The sequence below is a fragment of the Tachyglossus aculeatus genome, chromosome 4 (genome assembly GCF_015852505.1).
Source record: "Tachyglossus aculeatus isolate mTacAcu1 chromosome 4, mTacAcu1.pri, whole genome shotgun sequence".
In the NCBI taxonomy this organism is placed as follows: domain Eukaryota; kingdom Metazoa; phylum Chordata; class Mammalia; order Monotremata; family Tachyglossidae; genus Tachyglossus; species Tachyglossus aculeatus.
The window spans coordinates 126,437,808-126,461,598 of NC_052069.1; the positions used below are offsets into that span (position 1 = coordinate 126,437,808).

General features: G+C 56.4%; 1 protein-coding gene and 1 non-coding gene across 2 annotated transcripts; one reads left to right on the plus strand and one right to left on the minus strand.

The window, feature by feature from the left end:
- Nucleotides 1-62: 62 nt before the first annotated feature.
- Nucleotides 63-23,386, minus strand: IQANK1 (IQ motif and ankyrin repeat containing 1). The gene is given in 14 exon segments (XM_038745673.1): nucleotides 63-309; nucleotides 311-350; nucleotides 473-601; nucleotides 786-920; nucleotides 3,721-3,817; nucleotides 4,215-4,347; nucleotides 4,458-4,550; nucleotides 4,777-4,831; nucleotides 5,037-5,176; nucleotides 5,318-5,443; nucleotides 6,154-6,366; nucleotides 6,504-6,668; nucleotides 9,240-9,358; nucleotides 23,310-23,386. Coding segments are annotated over 14 exon segments (1,674 nt in total). The 5' UTR covers nucleotide 23,386; the 3' UTR covers nucleotides 63-156.
- On the plus strand, nucleotides 19,970-20,106 carry LOC119927704. Its single transcript, XR_005450682.1, has one exon. It is a non-coding gene; the product is annotated as a small nucleolar RNA SNORA7 (small nucleolar RNA).
- Nucleotides 23,387-23,791: the final 405 nt, after the last annotated feature.

The following is a 23,791-nucleotide window of genomic DNA, read 5'->3' on the forward strand; positions in this document are numbered from 1 at the left end:
GGGATGGAGGTGAGGGGTTGGCAGGTGCCAGGGAGAGTCTGACTGGGGGGGCCTTGGTGCGGTGGGGGAGGGGGGAATCGTCCCCCTTGCCTTCCCCTCCCCCCCCGCCAGAATCCCTGAACCGCCCCCCGGACTGTGGCCGGTCCGGAGGGCCCTTTACCGGCACCGTGGGGTGCCCCCGTAGGCCCCGGGGGGCAGGACCCACAGGGGCAGGAGGGCCCGCAGCTGCTCCTCCGGGGGCTGCCACACCTGGGTCAGGAAGAACAGCTTGAAGCCACAGATGGTGGCAGCTTGGAACTGGGGGGGGCGCATACTCCGGCCCATCCTCCGGCCGCACCAGGGACAGGAACCTGCCGGGGAGGGACCGTGGGAGGGAGGGGCAGAGGGAGGGGCGGAGAGGGGACCCCCAGCCCGGTGACTTGCCAGTAACGGGGGTTTCCACCACAGCGGCCCCTTCGCGCCGGGCCCCCACCTGTCCTGCTCCAGCAGGGTTTTGGTCAGCAGGGCATCAGCCAGGCCCTGCTCCACAGCCTCCAGCTGCCGCTTGACAGCCCCAAACATGTCCACTCCATGCATGTCCAGCACCAGGGGCTTCCCGTACCTGCGGCCAGAGGAGGCTCAGGCTTTGGGCTCTCCCCGCTCCCCCTGTTTGGGCCCTGCCCCGACCCGAGTTCCCCAAGAAGACCCCGCTCCCCACAAGGGCTCCTGGGAGACCCCACCCCTACCCGAGGGACCCTGGCAGACCCCACTCCTGCCCGAGGGCCCCCGGCAGGCCCTGCCCTCACCTGAGGGCCCCCAGCAGGCCCAGTCGCAGTGGCTCCAGCCCCAGGTGTGCAGGGTTCAGTGTGTCCAGGTAGTTTGTGTCCTGGTAGCGCAGGAAGATGGCGGCCTGGCCCGAGGGGTCGATGACCAGTGGCCACCTGAGGGGGAGAGTGGAACCGCCACCAGTCAGCCTGGACCGCATCACCAGGGTCTGTGGGAGCTGGGGGATGAATCGTTCAATCAGTGGTATTTATTGAGCACTTACTGTGTGCAGAGCACTGGACTGAGCACTGGAGAGAGTAATAATGATAATTATGGTACGTGTCAAAGGCTTACTATATGATGCCAAGCAATGTTTCAAGCGCTGGTGTAGATAGAAATGAATCAGGTTGGACAAGTCCCTGTCCCATGTGGGGCTCACAGCCTTACTCCCCATTTTCAGATGAGGTAACTGAGGCCCAGAGAAGTGAAGAAACTTGCCCAAGGTCACAGAGCAGATACGTTTGGCTGAGCAGGGATTAGAACCTAGGTCCTTCTAACTCCCCAGCCCAGGCTCTATCCACTAAGCCACACTGCTTCTACACTACGACAGAGAGGGGAGACGTTCCCTGCCCACAACAAGCTTACAATCCAGAGGGGGAGATAGACGTTAATATAAAGTGGGAATCCCTCAAGATTCAGTTCTGTGTCCCCTTCTATTCTCCAGCTACACCCATCTTTAATGTGGATGATTCCCAAATCTACATAATAATAATAATGGCATTTATTAAGCGCTTACTACGTACAAAGCACTGTTCTAAGCTCTGGGGTAGATACAAGGTAATCAAGTTGTCCCACATGGGGCTCACAGACTTAATCCCCATTTTCCAGATGAGGGAACTGAGGCACAGAGAAATTAAGGGACTTGCCCAAAGTCACACAGCTGAAAAGTGGCGGAGCCGGAATTTGAACCCATGACCTCTGACTCCAAAGCCCGGGCTCTTTCCACTGAGCCACGCTGAATCTCCAGCCCTGATCTTTCTCCCTCTCTACAGTCTCATATTTCCTCCTGCCTTCAGGACATCTCTACCTGGATGTCCCACCAATACCTCAAACTGAACATGTCCAAAACTGAACTCCTTGTAGTAAGGACACCCAAACCCTGTCTTCCATGTGTCTTCCCCATCACTTTAGATAATGCTATTATCCTCCCTATCTCACAAGCCTGTAACTGTGGCATTGTCCTAGACTCACTCCTCTCGTGCCACCCACATATCCAGTCTATCACCAAATTCTGTTGGTTCTACCTTCGCAACCATCGCTAAAATGGAGCGACAGAGAAGAAGCGTGGCTTACTGGAAAGAGCACGGGCTTCAGAGTCGGAGGTTGTGGGTTCTAATCCGGCTCCACCACTTATCAGCTGTGTGACCTTGGGCGAGTTACTTAACTTCCCTGTGCCTCAGTTACCTCATCTTTAAAATGAGGATTAAGACCGTGGGCCCCGTGTGGGACAACCTGATTACCTTGTATCTACCCCAGTGCTTAGTACAGTGCCTGGCACATAGCAGGCACTTTAACCAATGCCATAGTTATTATAATTATTAAAACCTACCCTTTCTTCTCCATCCAAACAGCTACTATGCTGATCTGAGCACTTATCCTACCCCGTCTTGACTATCTTACCCTGTCTCCTCCCCTCTCCAGTCCATATTTCACTCTTCTGCATGGATCGCTTTTCAACAAAAACGGTCAGCCCATGTCTCCCCTCTCCTCAGGAACTTCCAGTGGTTGCCCGTCCACCTCCTCCTCCAACAGAAAATTCCTCACCATCAGTTTAAAAGCCCTCAGTCAGCTTGCTCCCTCCTGCCTCAGCTCGCTCATCTACTTTAGCCCAGCCTGCACAATCCGCTTCTCTAGCACCAGCTTATTTACTGTGCCTCGATCTAATCTATCTAATTGCTGACCCCTTTCCCACATCCTCCCCCTAGCCTGAAACTTCCTCCCGGCCCATGTACCCCAGACCACCACGCTCCCCTCCTTCAAAGCCTTATTTAAATTACATCTCCAAAAGACCTTTCCTGAATAAATCCTCTTCCCGCCCCTCGGGCTCCCTCTCCCTTCTACATCGTCTGTGCGCTTGGATGTGTGACCTTTGGACATCTGAGAAGCAGCATGGCTCAGTGGAAAGAGCACGGGCTTTGGAGTCAGAGCTCATGGGTTCAAATCCTGGCTCCGCCAACTGTCAACTGTGTGACTTTGGGCAAGTCACATAACTTCTTTGTGCCTCAGTTACCTCATCTGTAAAATGGGGATTAAAACTGTGAGCCCCCCCGGGAAAACCTGATCACCTTATAACCTCCCCAGCACTTGGAATAGTGCTTTGCACATAGTAAGCGCTTAACAAATACCATTATTATTATTATCTGATATTCACCCCACTCCCAGCCCCACAGCACTTACATACAATCTTTAAATTATGTTTTATAAATTATTTATATCGACTTTCTCCCACTCTAGCCTGTAAACTCATTATGGGCAGGGAACGTGTCTGCTAATTCTGTGCTCTCCCAATCATTTAGTACAGTGCTCGGCACACAGCACTCAAATAGTGATTGATTGATTAAATAAATTTCGTTATGGACATAAGTGCTGAGGGTGGGGCTAATTTCAAGTGTTGAAAGGGTACGAAAAGCAAGTGCATAGCCCCACAGAAGGGGGAGGAAATCAGGGAAAAGAGGGCTTAACTGGAGAAGAAGCTGTTGGATAAAGGGTTTGGGAATGGGAGCACTGGTAGCAGGAAGAGCATTGGGAGCTAGGGAGCAATTAATGGTATTTATTGAGCGCTTACTATGTGGAGAGTGCCGTACTGTTTGGGAGAGTTGAACGCAACAGAGATGTTAGATACGTTCCCAGCTCACGAGGAGCTTATCGTCTAGAGGGATGGTTGCAAGGGCTGAGGGGAGAGCAGGGGCTGCTCACCGCTCCTCGGCCTGGATCCAGCCCTCCACATCACGCAGCAGCACGTCGTTGAGCTCCCGCACGGAGCAGTACAGTCGTGGTGGTTCACTGCTCCCCGCTGAGGACAGAGACCCTCATGTCCCGGAGACCCTGACCCCTGCCCGCCCCTCTTTATCGTCTTCATCATCATCATCATCATTATTATCACTACTACTATAATTGTTAAGCGCTTACTATGTGTCAAGCACTCTCCTAAGCGCTGGGGTAGATACAAGTGAATCACGTTGGATACGGGGAAGTGGGTCTTAATTCCCATTTTACAGCTGGGGAAACTGAAGCCCAGATAGGTCAAGTGACTTGCCCAAGGTGCCACGGCAAGCAATTGGCAGAGCTGGGATTGGAACCCAGGTCCTCTGAATCCCAGGCCCGGGCTCGAAATCCACTAAGCCGTGCTGCTTCTCCCGGCTGAATTTCAAGCCTGCTGGTCACCGTGGTACCTCCTCACTGCTGCTCACCATCCTGCCCGCGCTCCTGCCCGTGCTCCTGCCCCTGCTCCTCCAGCTGCCGCCGGGCCAGGCTCAGGTTTTCTTTCGTCTTGGCTGCCTCCAGGCGCAATCTGTCCAGTTGTTCTTCCAGCTCCCCGACGGCCTGGGGACGGCGGCACCCCCAGCCCGCACCGCTCACTGCCGGGACCCCCGCCACCCCATCCCCAGTAGTCAGCAGTTGGGGGGCAGGGCGCTGGGGGGGCTCGAGCCCACCTGCAGGGTCTCCTTCCCCATGGCTGTTGACTTCTGCTCTGCCTTGCTGCGCGCCGCCATCCTCTGGTTCAGCTCTCGGTAAGCCTGCTGCAGCTGGAGGGGGCCGGGACTATGGAGGCCACGTGGCCGGGCTCGGGGGGTGGTGGGAGGCCACGAGGGAGGGTGGGGGGGCTGAGGGATCACTGGATTAGGGGGTCTGTTTCCCTGCCCCTGCCCCTTGCCCCCTCAGCCGGCCGTGTCCCGTCCAGCCGCTGGGCAGACCTCAGCCCTGACTGGGCAGGGCTGAGGAGAGGGGAAGAGAGGGAAGGGATCTGCTGACCTCCTGGTGGCAGCGTCTCTGTTCCTCTTCCAGCTGCTGCACGTTCTCCCGCAACCTGCAGGAGGAAGAGACAGTTGGAAGGATGGACGGGATGAGGGGAGAGCGAGAGGGCGGTTCGGGAGCCAGCCTTCCTGGCTTGGGCTGAGGGGTTGGGATGGGGCCTGGATGACCACAGCAGGTCGTAGGGCCATAGGGAAGGGGGATAGGAGTGTCTGGGTATGCCGGATACAGCCCCCACCCCACCCTGGCCAGCCCCTCACTGCCGTAGGTTGACTTCTCTGTAGCGTTGGTCCTCCTGGGCCTGGCGCTGGTGTTCCGCCTCTATCTTGGCCAACATGGCCTCTGTGAAGCTGATATCCCAAGCCTGTAGCACGTCCACCATGCCGGCTGCACTGGCCACCTGGGTCAGGCCCGGTCAGCAGGATGGGGCCTGGGGGAATTGGGGGCGGGGTGGGGAGCGGCGGCCAGGGTGACCCGGCCCTTCCCCCACCCCCGGGGCCGCCCCACCCAGGTCTCTCCTCGACAGGTCCGCCCACCTCACCTGCACCGGGGTGCTGCCGTCGGCGGCGAATAGCCGGGGGTCGGCCCCGAGCTGCAGCAAGGTCTCCATGGCGGCCAGGTGCCCCGCAAATGCGGCTCGGTACAGGGGCGTCCGTCCAAAGGCACCCTGGCCCCACGGCGGACTTCAGCTCCCACCCTGAGGGGCGCCCCACCCTCCCTCCTTGCGCCCTGCCCCCCCACTCTCCCAAACAGCTGGGCAGAAGGGTTTGAGGGGAGACGGGGCCACCTTAAGGCCACCCCCATTTCTGATCGTTTGGGGTGCTGGCCGGCTGGCTGGTGGGCCTGCCTGGCTCCTTTCCCAGCCCTTTCTCTTCCAGGATGAAGCCCATGTTTCCAGCTGGGCTGGGCTCACACTGGGAGGGGGGCTGGTGGGGGGAGGTGGGGGTGTGTGCGGGGATAGGATGGCATGGGGTAATCTGGGACCGCCACAGGCTACATTAAGCTACCCCACCACCACCAAGCCCCTACCCCTCCCCAGCTCACACAGGCTCCCCCTTTCCCAGCCTCTCTCCCCCAGCAACCTCTCCCATGCCCTGCCCCTCCCCAACCCCCACGGGATCCCTTTTTCCCAGCCCTTCTCCCCTCAACCCTTCCCATGCCCCCATCCCTCCCCAGCTCACATGGGCTCCCCGTTTCCCCCTATCCCCCCACCCCTCTCTTGCCCCTGCCCCTCCTTGACTCACAGGAGCTCCTCTTCTCCCCGGCCCCCTTCTTTGGTCGCTTCCCCCAGCCCTGCCCGTCCAGTCCGCCCTCCTTGCTGGGACCACAGGTCCGCGCCCTGGCTCCCGGTGACCGCGGCCGCAAGTGGCCCCTCACCCTGCAGTTGGGGTCGGCCCCGTGCTCGACGAGCAGGCGGATGGCCGGGGGGTGACCGCCGCTCGCCGCCTCGGACAGGGGAGTGTTCCCGTGGACGTCAGTGCAGTTGACTAGGGCCAGGTGGTGCTGCAGGCCCCCGGCCGTCTCCACCCCGGCCCGTAGGTCCAGCTCCATTACCTGGGCAGGCCGGAAGCCAAAGGGCCGATGGGAAGGCTGGAAGAGGGTCCCGGGTCTAGCAGGGGCTGAGTTCCAGGGACAGAGCCCCAGCTCCAACACCGGCCTTTCCCAGCCCAGCCACTGCCCTGTGGCCCCCTGACCCCCGGGCTCTCCCGGCCCCCTGGACCCCTCACCTCTCTCAGCACAGCTGCGATCTCGCTCACATCTCCGTCAAATGCCGCCTCCAGGATCCGCTCTTTTCGTAACTGCTCCTCTCGCTTCTTTCTTCGCTTTTCTTCTTCCTTTTCCTGGGCCTGCCTGGCTTTCTGCTGTTCCCTCTTTACCACAGCAAGAAAGGCCTGGAGGGGCAGAAGGCAAATGGGTCAAAGGTCAGCAGCCCTTGCCTGCCCTCCCCCACTTGGTGGCAAGATTACCCTTCCCCCCTAGTGGGGATTTCGTGATGAATCAAGCGTAATAGATGGGATCCTTTTTTTTAATGATATTTGTTAAGTGATAACTCTGTCTTGGGCATTGTACTGAGCACTGGGGTAGATACAAGCTAATCAGGTTGGGCACAGTCCCTGTTCCACATGGGACTCATAGTCTTAATCCCCATTTTGCAGATGAGATAACTGAGGCTCAGAGAAGTGAAGGGACTGACCCAAGGTCACACAGCAGACAATTGGCGGAGCCAGAATTAGAGCCCAGGTCCTTCTGACTCCCAGTCCCGTGTTCTCTCCACTAGGCCATGCTGCGCCTACCGACCGGTGGTTGGGGATTGATCAGTCGGTGGTATTCATTGAGCGTTTTCTGTGTACTGAGCAGTGTGCTAAGTGCTTGGAAGAGGACCCTAGAGTTGGCTGGACACGATCCCTGCCCTCAGGTGGTTTCCAGTGTAAATGGCATGATGTTACTTGTTGTTGTTGTCTTATGCTGCCGAGTTGTATCCGACCCATAGCGACGCCATGAACACATCTCTCCCAGAACGCCCCACTTCCATCTGCAATCGTTCTGGTAGTGTATCTTGGTTAAAAATACAGAAGTGGTTTACCATCGCCTCCTTCCACGCAGTAAACAAGTCTCTGCCCTCGACTCCCTCCCATGCCGCTGCTGCCCAGCATGGGTGAGTTATGACTTGTAGCAGATTGCCTTCCACTCGCTAGCCACTGCCCAAGCTAGGAATGGATTGGTAACGCCTCTGCTTGACTCTCCCTCCTGTAGAGTACTGGAAACTCTCCAGGTGCGACCCTGAGAGGGATTGATGTTAGTAGGGATGTCAACAGCGTTGCTTGGCAAATGCAAAAATGCAAGAGGGGTATGACAGAGAGAAAATGGAGACATCTTGCAAAACATCAAGTCACATAAAAGACCAGCAATTACTATGGATCAGGAAATGTCAGATCATTCCAAAGTAGTAATGGGTCTATGTTTTAGTAATTGATTGTGGGACTCAGGATTCTACATTGACCTTTACACTCTCTCGCTCTCTCTTTCTCTCACACATATATACATATACACACACTCATGCACGTACACACTCACACTGATAGGGGAATCCCACCGTCCGCAGTTTAAGTCAAATATACATTTGCTACAATTCAAACTTTAAACATATGGATAAAGTGAGTAGCACTAGTCCATTCAAATTGTCCAATTTGGCTAAAAGTAGTATTTCATGTGAGATTATGGTAGAAAACAGGTCACAGTTTAGTGCTGAATTCAAGAAATGTTCTTTGGAATACAACTTGCTGTAGGTCTGGGCTACCCTCAGTTCATAGGGTGAGTCAAAAACAGGGTTAAAATGGTCAAGGGATTATTTTCCACAGCAGTAGACTCCTGCTGGGCTCCCACCTGGGGTCACTATATTATACTTTGATCGCCCCAGACTTTGGTCTGGCTATGGGGGGAGCCCCAGTTGTGGAAGAAAGTCCAAATGAGGCATCCAAACACACCAGGACAGAGACTGGGGACGGGAGGGCAGTGGCAGAGTAGGGTCACAAGAAAGCGTGGAGAAGACGTGGGCTGTGCCAGGCTGCTTGGATTTCAGGAGGCAGAAATGGTGAGGAGGGAGGAGGGTGGCCACAGAAAGTTGGGGTGGGGGGAGGAGTTAGGCTGTAAGAGGCCCCAAAGCCTGTGGAGGTCAAGGACAGCCGGGGGCCGGGGACGCCTGAGGACAGGAGGAAGGGCTCAAACTGAGACAGTGGTGGTGGGAAGACAGTTTTGGATAACGGGGCTGGGGATGAGGTCACCATTAACAACCCCTGGGATTTGGGATTTGAGGAGTGGGGATGCTGGCCCAGGATTCCTGAATCGCTTCCTCCTGGCCCTCTCTTGCACTCACTTTAAAAAAAAAAAAAATGGCCTTTGTTTTGGGCTAATAATAACAATGATGGCATTTGTTAAGCGCTTACTATGTGCAAAGCACTGTTCTAAGTGCTAGTGGATAGAGCACGGGCCTGGGAGTCAGAAAGTCATGGGTTCTAATTCCGACTCCACCTCTTGTCTGCTGTGTGATCGTGGGCAAATCACTTCTCCGTGCCTCGGTTCCCTCATCTGCACAATGGGGATTGAGTCTGTAAGCCCCATGTGGGTCAGGGACTGCGTCCAATCTGATTTGCTTGTATCCACCCCAGTGCTAAGTACAGTGCCTGGCACATAGTTAAGTGCTTAACAAGTACCATAATTATTATTAAACACTATGTGCCAGGCACCGAACTAAGCTACAAGCTAATCAGGTCAGACACAGCCCCTGTCCCACGTGGGGCTCACAGTCTTAATCCCCATTTTACAGATGAGATGACTGAGGCGCAGAGAACCTGGGTGACTTGTCCAAAGTCACACAGCAGACAAGTAGTGGAGGTGGGATTAGAACCTGGATTCTTCTGACTCCCAGGCGCGGGCTGTAGGCACTAGGCCACACTGCTTCTCACCTCCTTCTGTAACTGGTCCATCGTCGCTTGGTAAGCCGCGCGCTCCTGCTCCTTCCGGGCCTGCACCCTGCGGAAGGCACGCTGGAGAGTGAGGGCAGCCTGCTCTTCCCGGCTCTGTTCTACAGCGGGCAGAGGGGGAGACGGGGTCCGGAAAAAAGAAAATGTGATTAGGTAGGACCAGGACTGCAAAGAAGCCGCATGGCCTAGTGGATAGAGTACCAGCCTGAGAGTACTTCTGACCTGGGTTCTCATCTCGGCTCTGCCACTTGTCTGCTGTGTGACCTTGGGCAAGTCACTTCACTTCCCTGTGCCTCAGTTCCCTCATCTGTAAAGTAGGGGTTCATTCATTCATTCAATCGTATTTATTGAGCGCTTACTGTGTGCAAAGCACTGTACTAAGCACTTGGGAAGTACAAGTTGGCAACATATAGAGACGGTCCCTACCCAACAGTGGGCTCACAGTCTAGAAGGGGGAGACAGACAACAAAACAAAACATATTAACAAAATAAAATAAACAGAATAGTAAATATGTACAAGTAAAATAAATACAGTAATAAATCTGTACAAACATATATACAGGTGCTTTGAGGAGGGGAAGGAGGTAGGGCGGGGGGTGGGGAGGGGGAGAGGAAGGAGGGGGCTCAGTCTGGGAAGGCCTCCTGGAGGAGGTGAGCTCTCAGTAGGGCTTTGAAGGGAGGAAGAGAGCTAGCTTGGCGGATGTGCGGAGAGCGGGCATTCCAGGCCAGGGGGAGGACGTGGGCCGGGGGTTGACGGCGGGACGGGCGAGAACGAGGCACAAGTGAGGAGGTTAGGGGCAGAGGAGCGGAGGGTGCAGGCTGGGCTGGAGAAGGAAAGAAGGGAGTTGAGGTAGGAGGGGAGGGAGGTGATGGACAGCCTTGAAGCTGAGAGTGAGGAGTTTTTGCCTGATGACTGTGGTTAAGACTGTGAACCCCATTGTAGGACCAGGAGTGTGTCTGACCCGATTTGCTTGTAACCACCCCAGTGCTTAGTACAATGCCTGGCACATAGTAAGTGCTTAATAAATACCACAATTATTATTAGAGAGACCCTCTCCCCTGACTCAACACCTAGTGGGACCTGGCCTATAGAGACCTGGCTGGCTGGTAGAGGGCTCTCTCAGACAGAGAGATAGAGAGAGAGAGAGAGAGAGAGAGAGAGAGAGAGAGAGAGAGAGAGAGAGAGAGAGAGAGAGTGTGTCCTGTCACCTCCACCAGGTTGTCAGTTTCTGGAGGGATAGGGATTGTGCCTTCTTGGTTAAAATTAATATTGTTCTAGAATCTCTCGGGTATAAATGTTTTTGGGGTTTTTTTAGTCTACATGAACAGTTGTGATATCACGGGGAAGCAAGATGGTCTAGTGGAAAGAGCTAGAGTGTGTGTGTATATATGCTCGAGTGTGCGTGTATCTATGTGTGTGTGAGAGAGAGAGAGACGGAGAGAGTGTAAAGGTCAATGTATAATCCAGGTGTCACAGGAGCTAGGTTCTAATCCCCGGCTCTACCACTCGTCTGCTGTTTGACCTCAGACAAGTCACTCAGCTTCTTTATACCTCAGTTCCCTCGTCTGTAAAGCGGGGATTAAATTCTATTCCTTCCTAGTGAGACTGTGAGTCCCATGTAGGACAGGGACTCTGTCTGATCTGATTATTTTGTATTTACCCCAGCACTTAGTACAGTGCCTGGCATAATAATGATGGCATTTGTTAAGTGTTTACTATGTGCAAAACACTGTGGCATGTAGTAAGCACTTAATAAGGATCATAATAATAATTATTATTATTATCTATTAGGACTCGGGTCTAAACCCAGCTCCTCCACATACCTGCTGTGTGACCTTGGGGAAGTCACTTAGGTTCTCTGTGCCTCAGTTCTCGCATCTGCAAAATGGGGATTCAATACCTGTTCTCCCTCATACTTAGACACTGAGCCCCATCCAGGACCTGATTATCTTGTATCTACCTCAGTGCTTAGTATAATGTTTGGCATGTAGTAAGCAGTTAACAAGAGAGTCAACCTGATCACCTTGTATCCTCCCCAGCACTTAGAACAGTGCTATGCACATAGTAAGCGCTTAATAAATGCCATTATTATTATTATTATTATCATCATCATAATTATCTATTAGGACCTGGATTCTAATCCTTGCTCTGTCACGTACCTGTTGGATGACCTTGGGCAAGTCACTTAACTTCTCTGTGCCTCAATTCCCTCATTTGCAAAATGGGGACTCAATCCCTGTTCTCCCTCTTACCTGCAAGCCCCAGGTGGGACTCAATTATCCCTTATCTACCGCAGTTCTCAATAGAGTGCTTAGCACAGTAAGTGCTTAATAAATACTATTTTTATTATTATTATCTAGGAGCCTTTTCCAGGGGTTAGGGGTAATTTCCAGACCTAGGGCTTGCCCAATCTGAAAGATGATTTGTGATTTCAAAGCCTAAACCCCTGAGAATTCTGCTCTTCTGACCTTTCCCCCCACACCCCTCCAGGTTTGATCAATTAATCAATCGTATTTATTGAGCACTTATTGTGTGCAGAGCACTGTACTAAACACTTGGGAGAGTACAATATAACAGTTGGTAGGCACATTCCCTGCCCACAATGAGTCTCACAGTCTAGAGGGGGGATAGAGATATTAATGTAAATAAATAAACTATGGATATGTACATATGTGCTATGAGCTGAGGGAGGGGTGAATAAAGGATATGAATCCAAGTATCCAAGTACAAGAGCGATATAGAAGGGAGAAGAAATGAGGGCTTAGTCACACAGTAAGCGCTCAATAAATACAAATGATTGATCGATTGATAGGGAAGGACTTTAAGAAAAGGAAATGAGGGGCTAGTCAGGGAAGGCCTCTAAGAAGAGGAAAAGAGGACCTAGTCAGGGAAGACCTCTAAGAAGAGGAATTAAGAAGGCCTGGTTGGAGAAGGCCTCTAAGAGGAAATGATGCCCTGGTTGGGGGAGGCCTAGAAGAGGAAACGAGGGCCTAGTCGGGGAAGACCCAATCCCCAGGAAGAGACACGCAGACTTGGGGACGCATTCAAGCATCTACAGAAGAGGGTCCCGGGCCCCGCCAATCCCACCCAGAAACACAGCCACGGTGGGAGGCTTGGGCTCTCTCTGGTCTACTGGGTGGGGCTGGGGAAGGGGCCAGAGCCCAGAGTCCACTGAGCTCCCAGCTCTCCCTGGGCGCCCCTTCTACTGCCCCCAACCCAGAAACCCCAATGCCTGTGTCAGCCCAGCCTGCTGCTTCTTGCCCCCAGGGTGGGTCTGGTGGCCAGCATGGGTGCTGGGAGCGGGTCTAGGTTAGAGTGTGGAACGGCCTTCTCTTGGGTTCGGAGCGCTCCAAGCTTCACGCCAGTGCTCCGAAGCTTCCGGCCGGGAGCGGCGGGGCCAGCAGAGGGCTCGGTGGGGTCTCCCACTCCTCGGACAGAGGGCCGGTCCCCCTGCCCCCTGTCATGGGGCGAGAGGTGGGGGCTCACTCCCTCTGTATCCAGTTTAACCAGTTCCTGCTTCCACCCACTGGCTGGACTGCGGATGGCTCCCGTATCCCCTTCACCACTCGGAGGAGAGGGTAGAACTCTAAGTGGAACTGCCCTGGGAGGGGGGAAGGTATTTGTTAAGCACTTACAATGTGCCAGGCACTGTTCTAAGCGCTGGGATGGACAGAAGCAAATCGGGTTGGACACAATCCCTGCCCCAATTGGGGCTCACAGTCTCAATCTCCACTTTGCAGATGAGGTAACTGAGGCTCATAGAAGGAAGTGACTTGCCCAACATCACCCAGCAGACAAGTGGTGGAGTTGGGATTAGAACCCATGACCTCATCCAGACCCATGCTCCAGCCCTTACGTCATGCTGCATGAAGGGAGGGAGAGAAGCACGGTGGTGAGGGGTGTAACTCAGAACCAGGGACTTCGTGGTGCCAGAGCTCCAGGGTCTGCTGCCCCTTCTCTCTGCCCCGCACAGCTCCAGAAGGCCCCAGTGGTTGGCCATTCTGACAGGGCATGGATGCTCGCCCGTCCCTCTAATTAGCTGTTCCCGGGATTTACAAGTGGGCACAGCTATGTTTCTGACCTACCTTGCCCTGTTTGGGAGAAGGATGGGCAGGAGCTGGTGGCCACAGATCAATCAATCATATTTATTGAGCACTTACTGTGTGCAGAGCACTGTACTAAGCGCTTGGTGGTGGAGTGGCTAGAGCACTGGCCTGGGAGTCGGGAGGTCATGAGTCTAATCCCGGCTCGGCCACTTGTCTGCTGTGTGACCTTGGGCAAGTCACTTCACTTTGCTGTGCCTCAGTTACCTCATTTGGAAAATGGGGGCTTAGACAGTGATCCCCATGTGGGACACGGACTGTGTCCAACCTAATTTGCTTGTATCCACCCCAGTGCCTGCCACATAGCAAGCACTTAAAAAGTACCACAGTTATTATTATTATTACTAGAGGGGGAACTGAGCTGGGGGTGGCTAGAAGCTGTGAACAGACAGCTGAGGGGGGCTGGGGGGGGGCAGGGGGTTCTAGGGGTCTGGGGACCTGACTTGGTGGATTTTCTCTCCGTAGGCCGCGACCAGATGATTCTGGATCGGTCGATGCCCTGAAGTCCCCACCCTCCCTTCCTTGACTGGAGGGTAGGGGGAGAATCAGTCGCAGTACCTGGTGGGGGCGAGGGGGGATCAGCCACTCAGTGCCCTATCTTTTTCCAAGATGTCCCGGCCCTTGTTGGGGCGGAGGTGAGGAAGCCCCTGGCAGGCCAGCACACTGGACCCCCACCAACAGAACCCCCACCCAGATCCCACGTACCCACCCGGGGGTTCCCTCCGACCCTGCTGGGACTTGCCGCCCCCTGGGGAGTCCCCGGCCATGCTCATCCGGGGGACTACCAAGCTCATCTGGCTCGGTTTCGTCCCTGAAGGCAGGGCCTATCTACCTGCGGTCCCCTCACCCCCGCCCCACCCTCAGCGGGCCAGGTTCAGGACGAGGGCCAGGTTTCTTCCCCTCGGCTTGGAGTCAGGAAGCAGATGAGCATAACAAGCCGGGGCAGTGGGGAAGCCGGCCGCGCTCCACCGCCAAACCGGCCCGGCAGGAATCCCCACGTCAGCCGCGTTTCTGGAGTCTCCATGACTCAGCGCCAGCCTGGGGGAGGGGGGATGCGCCTGGAGTGGGGGTCAGGGGACACCCTCCTCTCCAGCTCTTCCGGTGGTCTGGGCTCCAGAGCCAGCTAAAGACCACCACCAGGCAGATCGGCCCATCAGGCCGCCAGTTCTTCCTTGCCCAGCTGGGGGTCTTCGGGCCCCAAACAGCCAAGCCCAAGTTGAGCTTGGAGAAGACAATTTACAGAGGGACAGAGAAGCCGGCTTGGGCTGGGTTGGGGGAATGACGTCCTCCTCTTTGAGGGCCCAGGGGGGCACAGGGGTGGGAAGGACCAGGAAGAAGGACAAGCCAGGGCCCATCCCACCTCCCTCCCTCTTTCCCTCCCTCCCACCCTGCCCATTCCCTCCCAGGCAGACAAGGCCTGTGAGGTTCCTGCCCAGCCAGCCGTGGCCACCAGACCTCACGGGAGGTCAGCACACCTCCCTCCGCCCGGCAGGCCAGCGGCCCCACGGCGGGACACTGGGACCGGAGGGCCGTGGAGGGGGCAGCCCCCCACCCGGTGGGCGGCCCGCCCGGGGACGGGACCAGACACGTTGCCATCGACAGTGAGAGCCCGGCTTTGAGGGTTCCCTCCCCACCTCGCTCTCCCAGTCTGGGAGACGGAGCCACGGGCCCATAAAGTCCCCGCCGGGCCTGCTCGTTAGTCACCAGCCAAGGGCTGGGGCTCCCACCGCCGGACCTGCTTCCCATAAACCGCCTGGCCCAATCCCCGGGCCGGCCCAGGGAGAGCCCGCCTGCCGGCCTCCGCCACTACAGGGTCAGGGGAGCGGCTGGAGGCTGCTTGGGGCAGAGGGAGGTGTGGGGCTCTCCCAATCGGCGGGTTCCTAGGACGCGAGGCCGCCCTCTGAGCCTCTCCCCGGCTGCCTCTCTTGATGCTCCCGGGGCCAGGCCGGGAGCTGCACCTACCATCTGGAAACTCCTGGGCCGAGCCTGGGCCTCTCCCCTCCGCTGCCGCCGGGTCTCTCAGGTCGGGCCTCAGGGAGCCCCCGTTGGCCTAGACCATTCCTGCTCTAGGAGGGGTTTGATCGGCGATCCCGGGCCCCGGACCCGCGGATCGCCAGTTGCTCCCCAGCTCCATCCCGGGCATGAGCGGGGCCCGCGGGGCGGGGGCAGCGGAGCCGAGTCCGGACCAGGAGGCCAGTGGGCCGAGCCCCAGCTTGGTCGGCGGAATCTGAGGGGCCGTTAGCAGGAGGGTCGACGGGAAGCCATGTCCGGGAAGCGGGGCCGACCGCGCAAGTCCCATGGGAGGAAGCGCGGGGAGAGGACTGCCAGGGCCAAGGGGCCGAGCGAGACCCAGAGAGTGGAGCCGGCGGCCGGCCGGAGCCGGGGCCGCGGCCAGGCCCCGCAGTTGGAGGGGCTCCCCGGCCTGATGGAGGTCGAGGCCCCGGCCCTGGCCTGGGGTGGGCAGGAACGTGGGCCTGGGGACGGGGCCGACGGGAGAGACCATGTGACCCAGGAGATTACACCCTTACTGGACCATCTCGGGGAGTCGGAGCCAGAGGCGGCAGAAGCAGGAGGCAGCGGAGTGCAGGAGCTGGTCCCGATGGCCACCGGAGCCCCCGAGGGACACGGCCAGGGGCCGCCCGGCTGCTTTGCGGGGCCCGAGCTGGAACAGGAGATGCTGAGGCTCCAGGAGGTGCAACTGTGCTTGGAGCGGGAGCGGATCCAGCTGGAGGAGCGGAAGCAGCAAATCCAGATCCAGATCCAACTGGAGGAGATGCTCTGGCTGGGGCAACTGGCACCAGCAGCCGAAGAGCAGTGGCTGCAGCAGCTGCATCAGCAGCAGGAGTGGATCCAGCTGGAAGGGTTGGAGCTGGCCCTGGAGCTGGAGCAGCTGAGGGGATGCGACTTCGTGGAAGAGGTAACTGGTTGGCGGTGAGGGGCTGGGGCGGGCGGGGAGGCAACGGGGTGGACGTCTGGCCTTGGGTCACCCCCGCTTTGCTCAGCAGCGAGGCCGGCGACCCCTCGGGGAGGGTGGACATCATTTGGAGGCACACACTGCCTGGGACACATGGGACCCCTCTGGGGAAGGATGCGGGCACTTTGTCCCAGAGGACTCGCGGGGATGACCAGATGCCACCTGTCATAGGGAGCTTAGTTGTTCTCTTGCTTGGAGATAGGGCGCTGAACCAGTTGACTTGCGTGCCCTTCTGGGTCTGGATTCTGCACACACACACACGCACGCACACACATGCTTAAATGGACACCCACCCAAAAGGATTCATTCATTCATTCAATCATATTTATTGAGCGCTTACTGTGTGCAGAGCACTGTACTAAGTGCTTGGGAAGTCCAAGTTGGCAACATATAGAGATGGTCCCTACCCAACGGCGGGCTCACAGTCTAGAAAGGATGCCCACAGGCCCCTCCTAGACAGAATTTGGTTCTGTGAGGCGTGTCCAGTTCACAAATGTGTGGGTCGGGCCTAAGTGCCATCTTTGCAGATGGGACGGGCACCTTCAAGGGGACGAAGCCTGGGAGGAGAACCGGCCTTGAAGACTTAACAAGCCAAAAAGCCGCCGTTTTGAGTCTTTTCAACCCTGACTGGAAACACTCAGATCCGGTCAGAGGCCTGGGATCCGCTGGCTCCGAGTCGGGATCAACGAGCCAAGGGTGCCATGAGCCCTGGCCCCCGTGGAGTAGGGGACGGCCAGCTGAAGGACAGGGGCCACTCGCCCCGACTGTCAGCCCACTCTGGAGAAGGCGGGGAGAGCCAGCTCAGGAGAAGCTGGGGGCTCTGCGCATGCTTGGGTGTGCGCACATGAGCGCGCATGCACACTCAGGGTCTTGGGTCCACATTGTTTACCTCAGTCTGTTGTTCTGCCCCTCTCTCTGTCAGTGGGACCCCCCAGGAGCAGACCTGGGTAGGGGGGAACAAGCTGAACCCCTGGCTCCCTCTGACCGACCCCCTCTGACCAACCCAGTAACGCCTTATTGTCCTCCCGCCAAAGAGAGAACATTGCGGAGAGTTGAAGGGTAGGACCAGGAATTGCTCAGTTAGTGGTTGGAGGCTTACAGCTTCACCCTAAACCAAAGGGTGGGGTTTGAGAGGTGACGGGGGACTCTGTGGCCCCTATATAGGGGAGGTGAGGCTGAGGACTCAGCTGAAGGGTCTGCAATCCCCCTGTGGGTTTGAGGAGACGGTGTGGTGGGTGGTGGTTCTCCCAGGCCCAGGGGGCATGACTCAAGAGTCCAAACAGAAACATTTTCTCGTTAAAATGTGGAAATGACAAGGAGAAAATGACCAGTCTCTTCTTCCGGCATCTCCCGGGGCCTCTTCCTGTAGGCCCTGAGCCTTGTTTACACACCCCATGTCTACCCTGGAGAAAGCGCTGCCAGGTGAACCCCAGAAGGGGCTGCTCGGCAGTATCCTCACTAGCCGGCATGGCCACGGCTACGGTCACGTCTACTCAGGCCCGAGCGATGTGCGCAGATAGCCAGAGACCCTGCCGATGGCCTGCCTCTCCAGCCAGTGTGGACACTCCCTGTGGGTCCCACGGCCTGATGTCCCAGGCTTCCCCCCTCTCCTTGCTGGTGGTCAGAATCGATCATGGGGTCTGAGATACAGAGATGGAGATGGGAGGGGTGTCCAGAGGAGAAGCTGACCTTTCCAGAAGCACAGCGTTTAAGCTAACCACTTCTTGTAAGTGGAAAGCCCCAGACAGTCTTGGAATCTTCCAGATCTGGGCATACCTCACACTTTCCACCTACTGAGGGGAGAGGCTAGGTTTGCCTGAAACCCTCACCTAGTGACCCTTGCCTTGGGGACTCCAGTAGCATTTTGGGATGGGGGAGAAGGAATGTGGACTAGTGGAAAGAGCGAGGGCCTGGGAATCAGGTGGGGGACCTTGGCCAAGGCACTTCTCTGTGCCTCAGTCTCCTCGTCTGTAAAATGGGGATAAGATCCCTTTGCCTGTGAGCCCCATGTGGGACTGGGACTGTGTTTATCCGTTAACATTACATCCTCCACAGTGCTGGGCACATAGTAAGTGCGAAGCCACGGTTGTTGTTCTTAGGAGAAGGAGGAGGGAGATGGGTATCAGAAACCCACCGTCCCCTGCCCAGGCAGCTCAGATCCATCTCTCTCTGCGCCAACTTCCTCGTTTAAGCAGGCAGTCCCCAGCTCCCGGGCGTGGCCGGGCTAATTGGGACTGTGCTGCCATGCTTTGAGATCTCTGAGGCATGCGGATCTGTGCTCATTATCCCCATTATCATGGAGGCTCTGCCTCAGCTGTTTGTTTGGGTGACATGGGCTCTGCCCTTTGACCCATAGCCGCAAGCTCTCCACACCCCACCTGTCCCACCCCGCATCTTAGCCCCCCTACCCTGGAGAGGTGGGGGCCACCACCGTACCCCCTTTCAGCTTGGTTGGAGGGGTGGGAAGTGGGGGAGTGCGCAGGGCTCCTGTAGGAGGAACTCCAGAGCTTGGGGGGTAGTTAGCACCGAGAGGACGGTATTTATTGATCGCCGCTGAAGTTAATGCACTGTTTGTTCTAAGTAGAGGGGGAAGTGGCATGGCCCAGTGGAAAGAGCACAGGCCCGGTAATCAGGAGACCCAAATCCCGACTCTGCGGCTTGTCTGCTGGGTGACCTAGGGCAAGTCATGTAACACCTCTGTGCCTTGGTTCCTCATCAATACTAGTTCTCCCCTTCCCTTGGCCTTTGAGCCCTATGTGGAGTGAGGACTGTGTCTGATCTGATTATCTTGTACTACCCCAGTGCTTAGTTAGTACAGTGCTTGGCACATAGTAAGAGTTGAACAAATACCACAATTATTATTGTGGTAGGACAGAGGACACCTTCCCTGTCCACAAGGAGCTTACACTCTATCAATCAGTCATATTTATTGAGCGCTTACTGTTTGCAGAGCACTGTGCTTGGGAGAATACAAAATAACAACATAACAGACATAGTCTTTGTCCACAGTGAGCTTACCGTCTAGAGGGGGAAACAGACATTAATATAAATAAATAAAGGATATATACATGAGTGCTATGGGCCTGGGACGGGGGGATGAATAAAGAGAGCAGGTCAGGGTAACGCAGAAGGGAGTGGAAGCAAAGGAGAAGAGGACTCTTGGAAGAGATTGCCTTCAATAAGGCTTTGCAGAGTGGGAGAGTAACTGTCTGTCAGATATGAAGAGGGAGGGCATCCCAGGCCAGAGGCGGGATGTGGCTGAGAGGTCAGTGGGGAGATAGATGAGATCGAGGTACAGTGAGAAGGTTGGCATTAGAGGAGCAAAGTGTGAGGGCTGAGCTGTAGTAGGAGAACAGTGAGGAAAGGTAGGAGGGGACAAGGTGATTGAGTGCTTTAAACCTGATGGTAAGGAGTTTTTGTTTGATTCGGAAATGGATGGGCAACCACCAGAGGTTCTTGAGGAGTAGGGATACATGGTCTGAGCACTTCTGTAGAGAAATCATCTGGGCAACAAAATGAAGTATGGACTGGAATGGGGAGAGATAGGAGGCTGGGATGTCAGCAAGGAGGCTGATACAGTAATCAAGGCCAGACAGGATAAGTGCTTGGATTAAAGTGGTAGCAATTTGGATGGCTCCTCTCAGGGTCACACCTGGAGAGTTTCCAGTCCTCTACCAGCCTCGGCTATGGGAGGAAGAGTAAGCAGAGGCCTAGCCATTCCATTCCTAGCTTGGGCAGTGGCTAGTGAGTGGAAGGCAATCTGCTACAAGTCAAAACTCACCCATGCTGGGCAGCAGCGGCACGGGAGAGTGTCAAGGGCAGAGACTCGGTTTTACTGTGTGGAGGGAGGCAAGGGTAAACCACTTCTGTATTTTTACCAAGAAAACTACGGATACACTACCAGAACGATTTCAGATGGAGAGCGGGGCGTTCTGGGATAGATGTGTCTCTGGTGTCGCTATGGGTCGGAAACGACTCGACGGCATAAGACAAACCATGACAAGTTTGGATGGAGAGGAAAGCACAGATTTTAGCAATGTTGTGAGGGTTGGACAGATGGGATTTAGTGATAGATTGAATATGTGGGTTGAATGAGAGAGGAGTCGAGGATAAAGCCAAGGTTACGGGTTTGTGAAACAGAAAAGGATGGTGGTGCCGTCTACAGTGATGGGAAAGTCAGGGTTTGGGTGGGAAGATAAGGAATTCTGTTTTCAAAATGTAAAGTTTGAGGTGACAGCAGGACATCCAAGGAGAGATGTCTTGAAGGCAGGAGGGAATATGAGAGAGATCAGGTCTGGTGATGTAGATTTGGGAATCATCTGCAAAGAGGTGCTAGTAGAAGCCATGGGAGCGAATGAGTTCTCCAAGGGAGCACCTGTAGATGGAGATTAGAAGGGGGCCCAGTACTGGACCTCGAGGGACCCCCACAGTTTGGGGGTGGGAGGCAGAGGAGGAGCCCACGAAAGAGACGGAGAATGAGCGGTCGAAGAGGTAGGTGAAGAACCAGGAGAGGACAGTGTCAGTGAAAGCCTAGGTTGGATAATGTTTCCAGGAGAAGGGGTGGTCGATAGTGTCGAAGGCAGCTGAGAGGTCAAGGAGGATTAAGATGGAGTAGAGGCTGTTGGATTTGGCAAGAAGGAGAAGACTGGTGACTTTTGAGAGGGCACTTTCTGCGGAGTGAAGGGGTTGGAAGCCAGATTGGAGGGGGTCGAGGAGACAATTAGGGGAGCGGAACTTGAGATAGCGGGTGTAGACAACTCGCTCAAGGAGTTTGGAGAGGAATGGTAGGAGGAAGATGAGGTGATAACTGGAAGGAGCCATGGCGTCAAGGGAGGGTTTTTTTAGGATAGGGGAAACGGGCACGTTTGAAAGCAGTAGGGAAGAAGCCATTGGAGAGCAAACAGTTGATGATGGCGGTCAGAGAGGGAAGAAGAGAGGGGGCAAGTATTTTGATGAGATGCAAAGGGATGGGACTGGCTGTACAGGTGGAGGGGGTGGATTTTGAGAGAAGGCAGGAGATCTCCTCTTGAGACACAGCTGGGCAAGATGAGGGATTTGAAGAAGGGTTGGGAGGAGGGAGGGACTGGGGAGGGGCAGGGAAGATTTGAGGGAGATCACACCTGATAGTTTCAATTTTCTCAATAAAGTAGGTGGCCAGGTCATTGGGGGCAAGAGATGGGGAAAGTGGGGGGACAGTGGGTTTGAGGAGGGAGTTAAATGTGTGGAACAACTGGCAAAGGCAATGGGCACGGGTGTCAGTAAGGATGGAGAAATAATTTGGCCGGCAGAGTTAAAGCACTCAAGGAGAAACTTCAAGTGGACCTAGATTTCTGCCAGCAGCGCTCTGTGGCTTGTGCACAGGAGTGAAGGAAGAGGACTGTGGAGGTGATCCAGGGCTGTGGGTTAGTGGTACAAGACTGACAAAAGGGATAGGGGAGGGGATATTCCCAACCTCCTTAGCTTTCCTCTGGGTTGACACCTTGGAAATTTGGGTGAGTTTCTGGGAGAAAAGGGGAGTAGGGAGAGGCCACCCTCTACCCCTTGATTTGCAGAATCGCTGTCCTGATGCCCAACTCCGGAAGCCCACTCCTGTTTCTGGGTCTCTGAAGCTGTATTCCACCAGATCGACAGAGACTGGTGGCCTTACCCAGGGTAGACACGGGCTGTGGACTGCCCATGGAGGCCCAGCCCTGGTGCGGGGGGCAGCTAAAGCCCCATTGTGTGTGAGAGGACAGATCCAGCCCCTGGGGTGAGGATGTATGTGGACATGTGAGCCCGGAGGGTGGGGGGAAGGGACAGGCATGGCCACGATGTGGGTCATGGAGACCTCGGATGACCTTCCTATTGCAACTGGATGGGGCTGGTGGGCACACCCAGAGCAGTGGGCTGACACGGATCGGGGGAGAAGGGGGCCGGCCAGAGCAGATGACTGACCCAGACCAGGGTGAACGGGGCTAGATGTGAGCAGAGGACTGACACACACAGGGGTGGAGGGGGCCGGTCAGCGGGCTGACAGGATGGGGGCAAGGGGGGCAAAGTAGTGGGCTGACGTGGGTGGGATGAAGGGGGCCAGCCGGAACAGAGGACTGACCTAGATGGGGGCGAAGGGGGCCAAAGGAGCGGGCTGGCACGGAGAGGGCCGACCAGAGCAGCGGGCTGGTGATTTGGAGAATGGCTTCGGGTTGTGATGTAAGAGCCAGCCCCGAGAAACAGTGTTAGGAAGGCAGAGGGGCAAGGGTCGAGGTAAACAGCAGAGCAGACCCCGGGCACCGGTCCGTACTGCCCCTTGCCGAGTCCACGTTATGCCTACAACCTGTGGCTTGGGCCAGTGTGATCACAGTTGGTCAGTCTCAACCGCCCTGCCTTGAGTCGGGTCACCCTGTCCACACTGCCGCGGCCAGGCCTGCCCCACCCTAACGGCTTCCAGATGAGGCCGTCCCGTCCACGCTACCCTCCAGGATCACCCTGTCCACACTGCCCTATTTAGCTAGATCCATCTTTTCCAACCTCCGGACCCCACCCATCGAGCACGGGCTAGGTCCATTCTATTCACGAAGCCCTGTCCACTCAACCCCATCCTCCTCACCTCGGGCCAGGTCCACCCTGTCCACACCACCCGTCCACCAGGCCAGGCCCACCCTCACCTCCAGCGGCGTACGACCCTGTCCACACCACTCCATCCACCTCCCCTCAAGCCAGACCCCCCGCCCCATCCTCATCACCCCATCCACATCATCTTGGGTCAGGCCCACCCTGTCCACACCATCCCCTCCACCTCGCCTTGGGCCAGGTCCACCCTGTCCACACTGCCCCCAAATGGATCCATCCCCTCCAGGCTCCAGCCCCCGGCCTGGTCCACCCTGCAATCACCCCCCCCCCACCCCGCCCCGGTCTACACTGCCCTGGGTGGGGGTCCTGGGGGATGGAGGTCGTGGGGGCTGGGGGTAGGGGCGGCCGCAGGCTGGACATCTCACCGGGGGGCCCAGGCGTGTAAGGGCGGGGACGGGGAGGCGCAGCGGCTCTCGGGGCTCCTTTCCTGCAAACGCTCATCGTGCCGGGGGCCGGCGGGGACACCCACCTGGCCCCAACGCCCCGCCCCGCCCCGCCCCGCCCCGCCCGTTGCCTAGCAACCGCGGCCCGCCCGGAAACGGCCACGGGTACGGGGGAGGCGGGCGACGGGACCCCGGAAAGCACTGCCCTGGCCCGGGGGAGGGGAAGAGGAGAAAGGGAGAGGAGAGGAAGAAAGGGGAGACTAAAGACTGTAACCAAGTTGTGGGCAGGGAATGTGTCTGTTTATTGTTGTATTGGACTCTCCCAAGCGCTGAGTACAGTGTTTGGCAAACAGTGAGCGCTCAGTAAGTACGACTGAATGAACGAATTAAAGGAAGAGAAAGGGTGGGGGCAGTCCCTCAGCCCCGCCCTCGACCCCCCCCCCCCCCCCCGGCTGCGGCCAGGC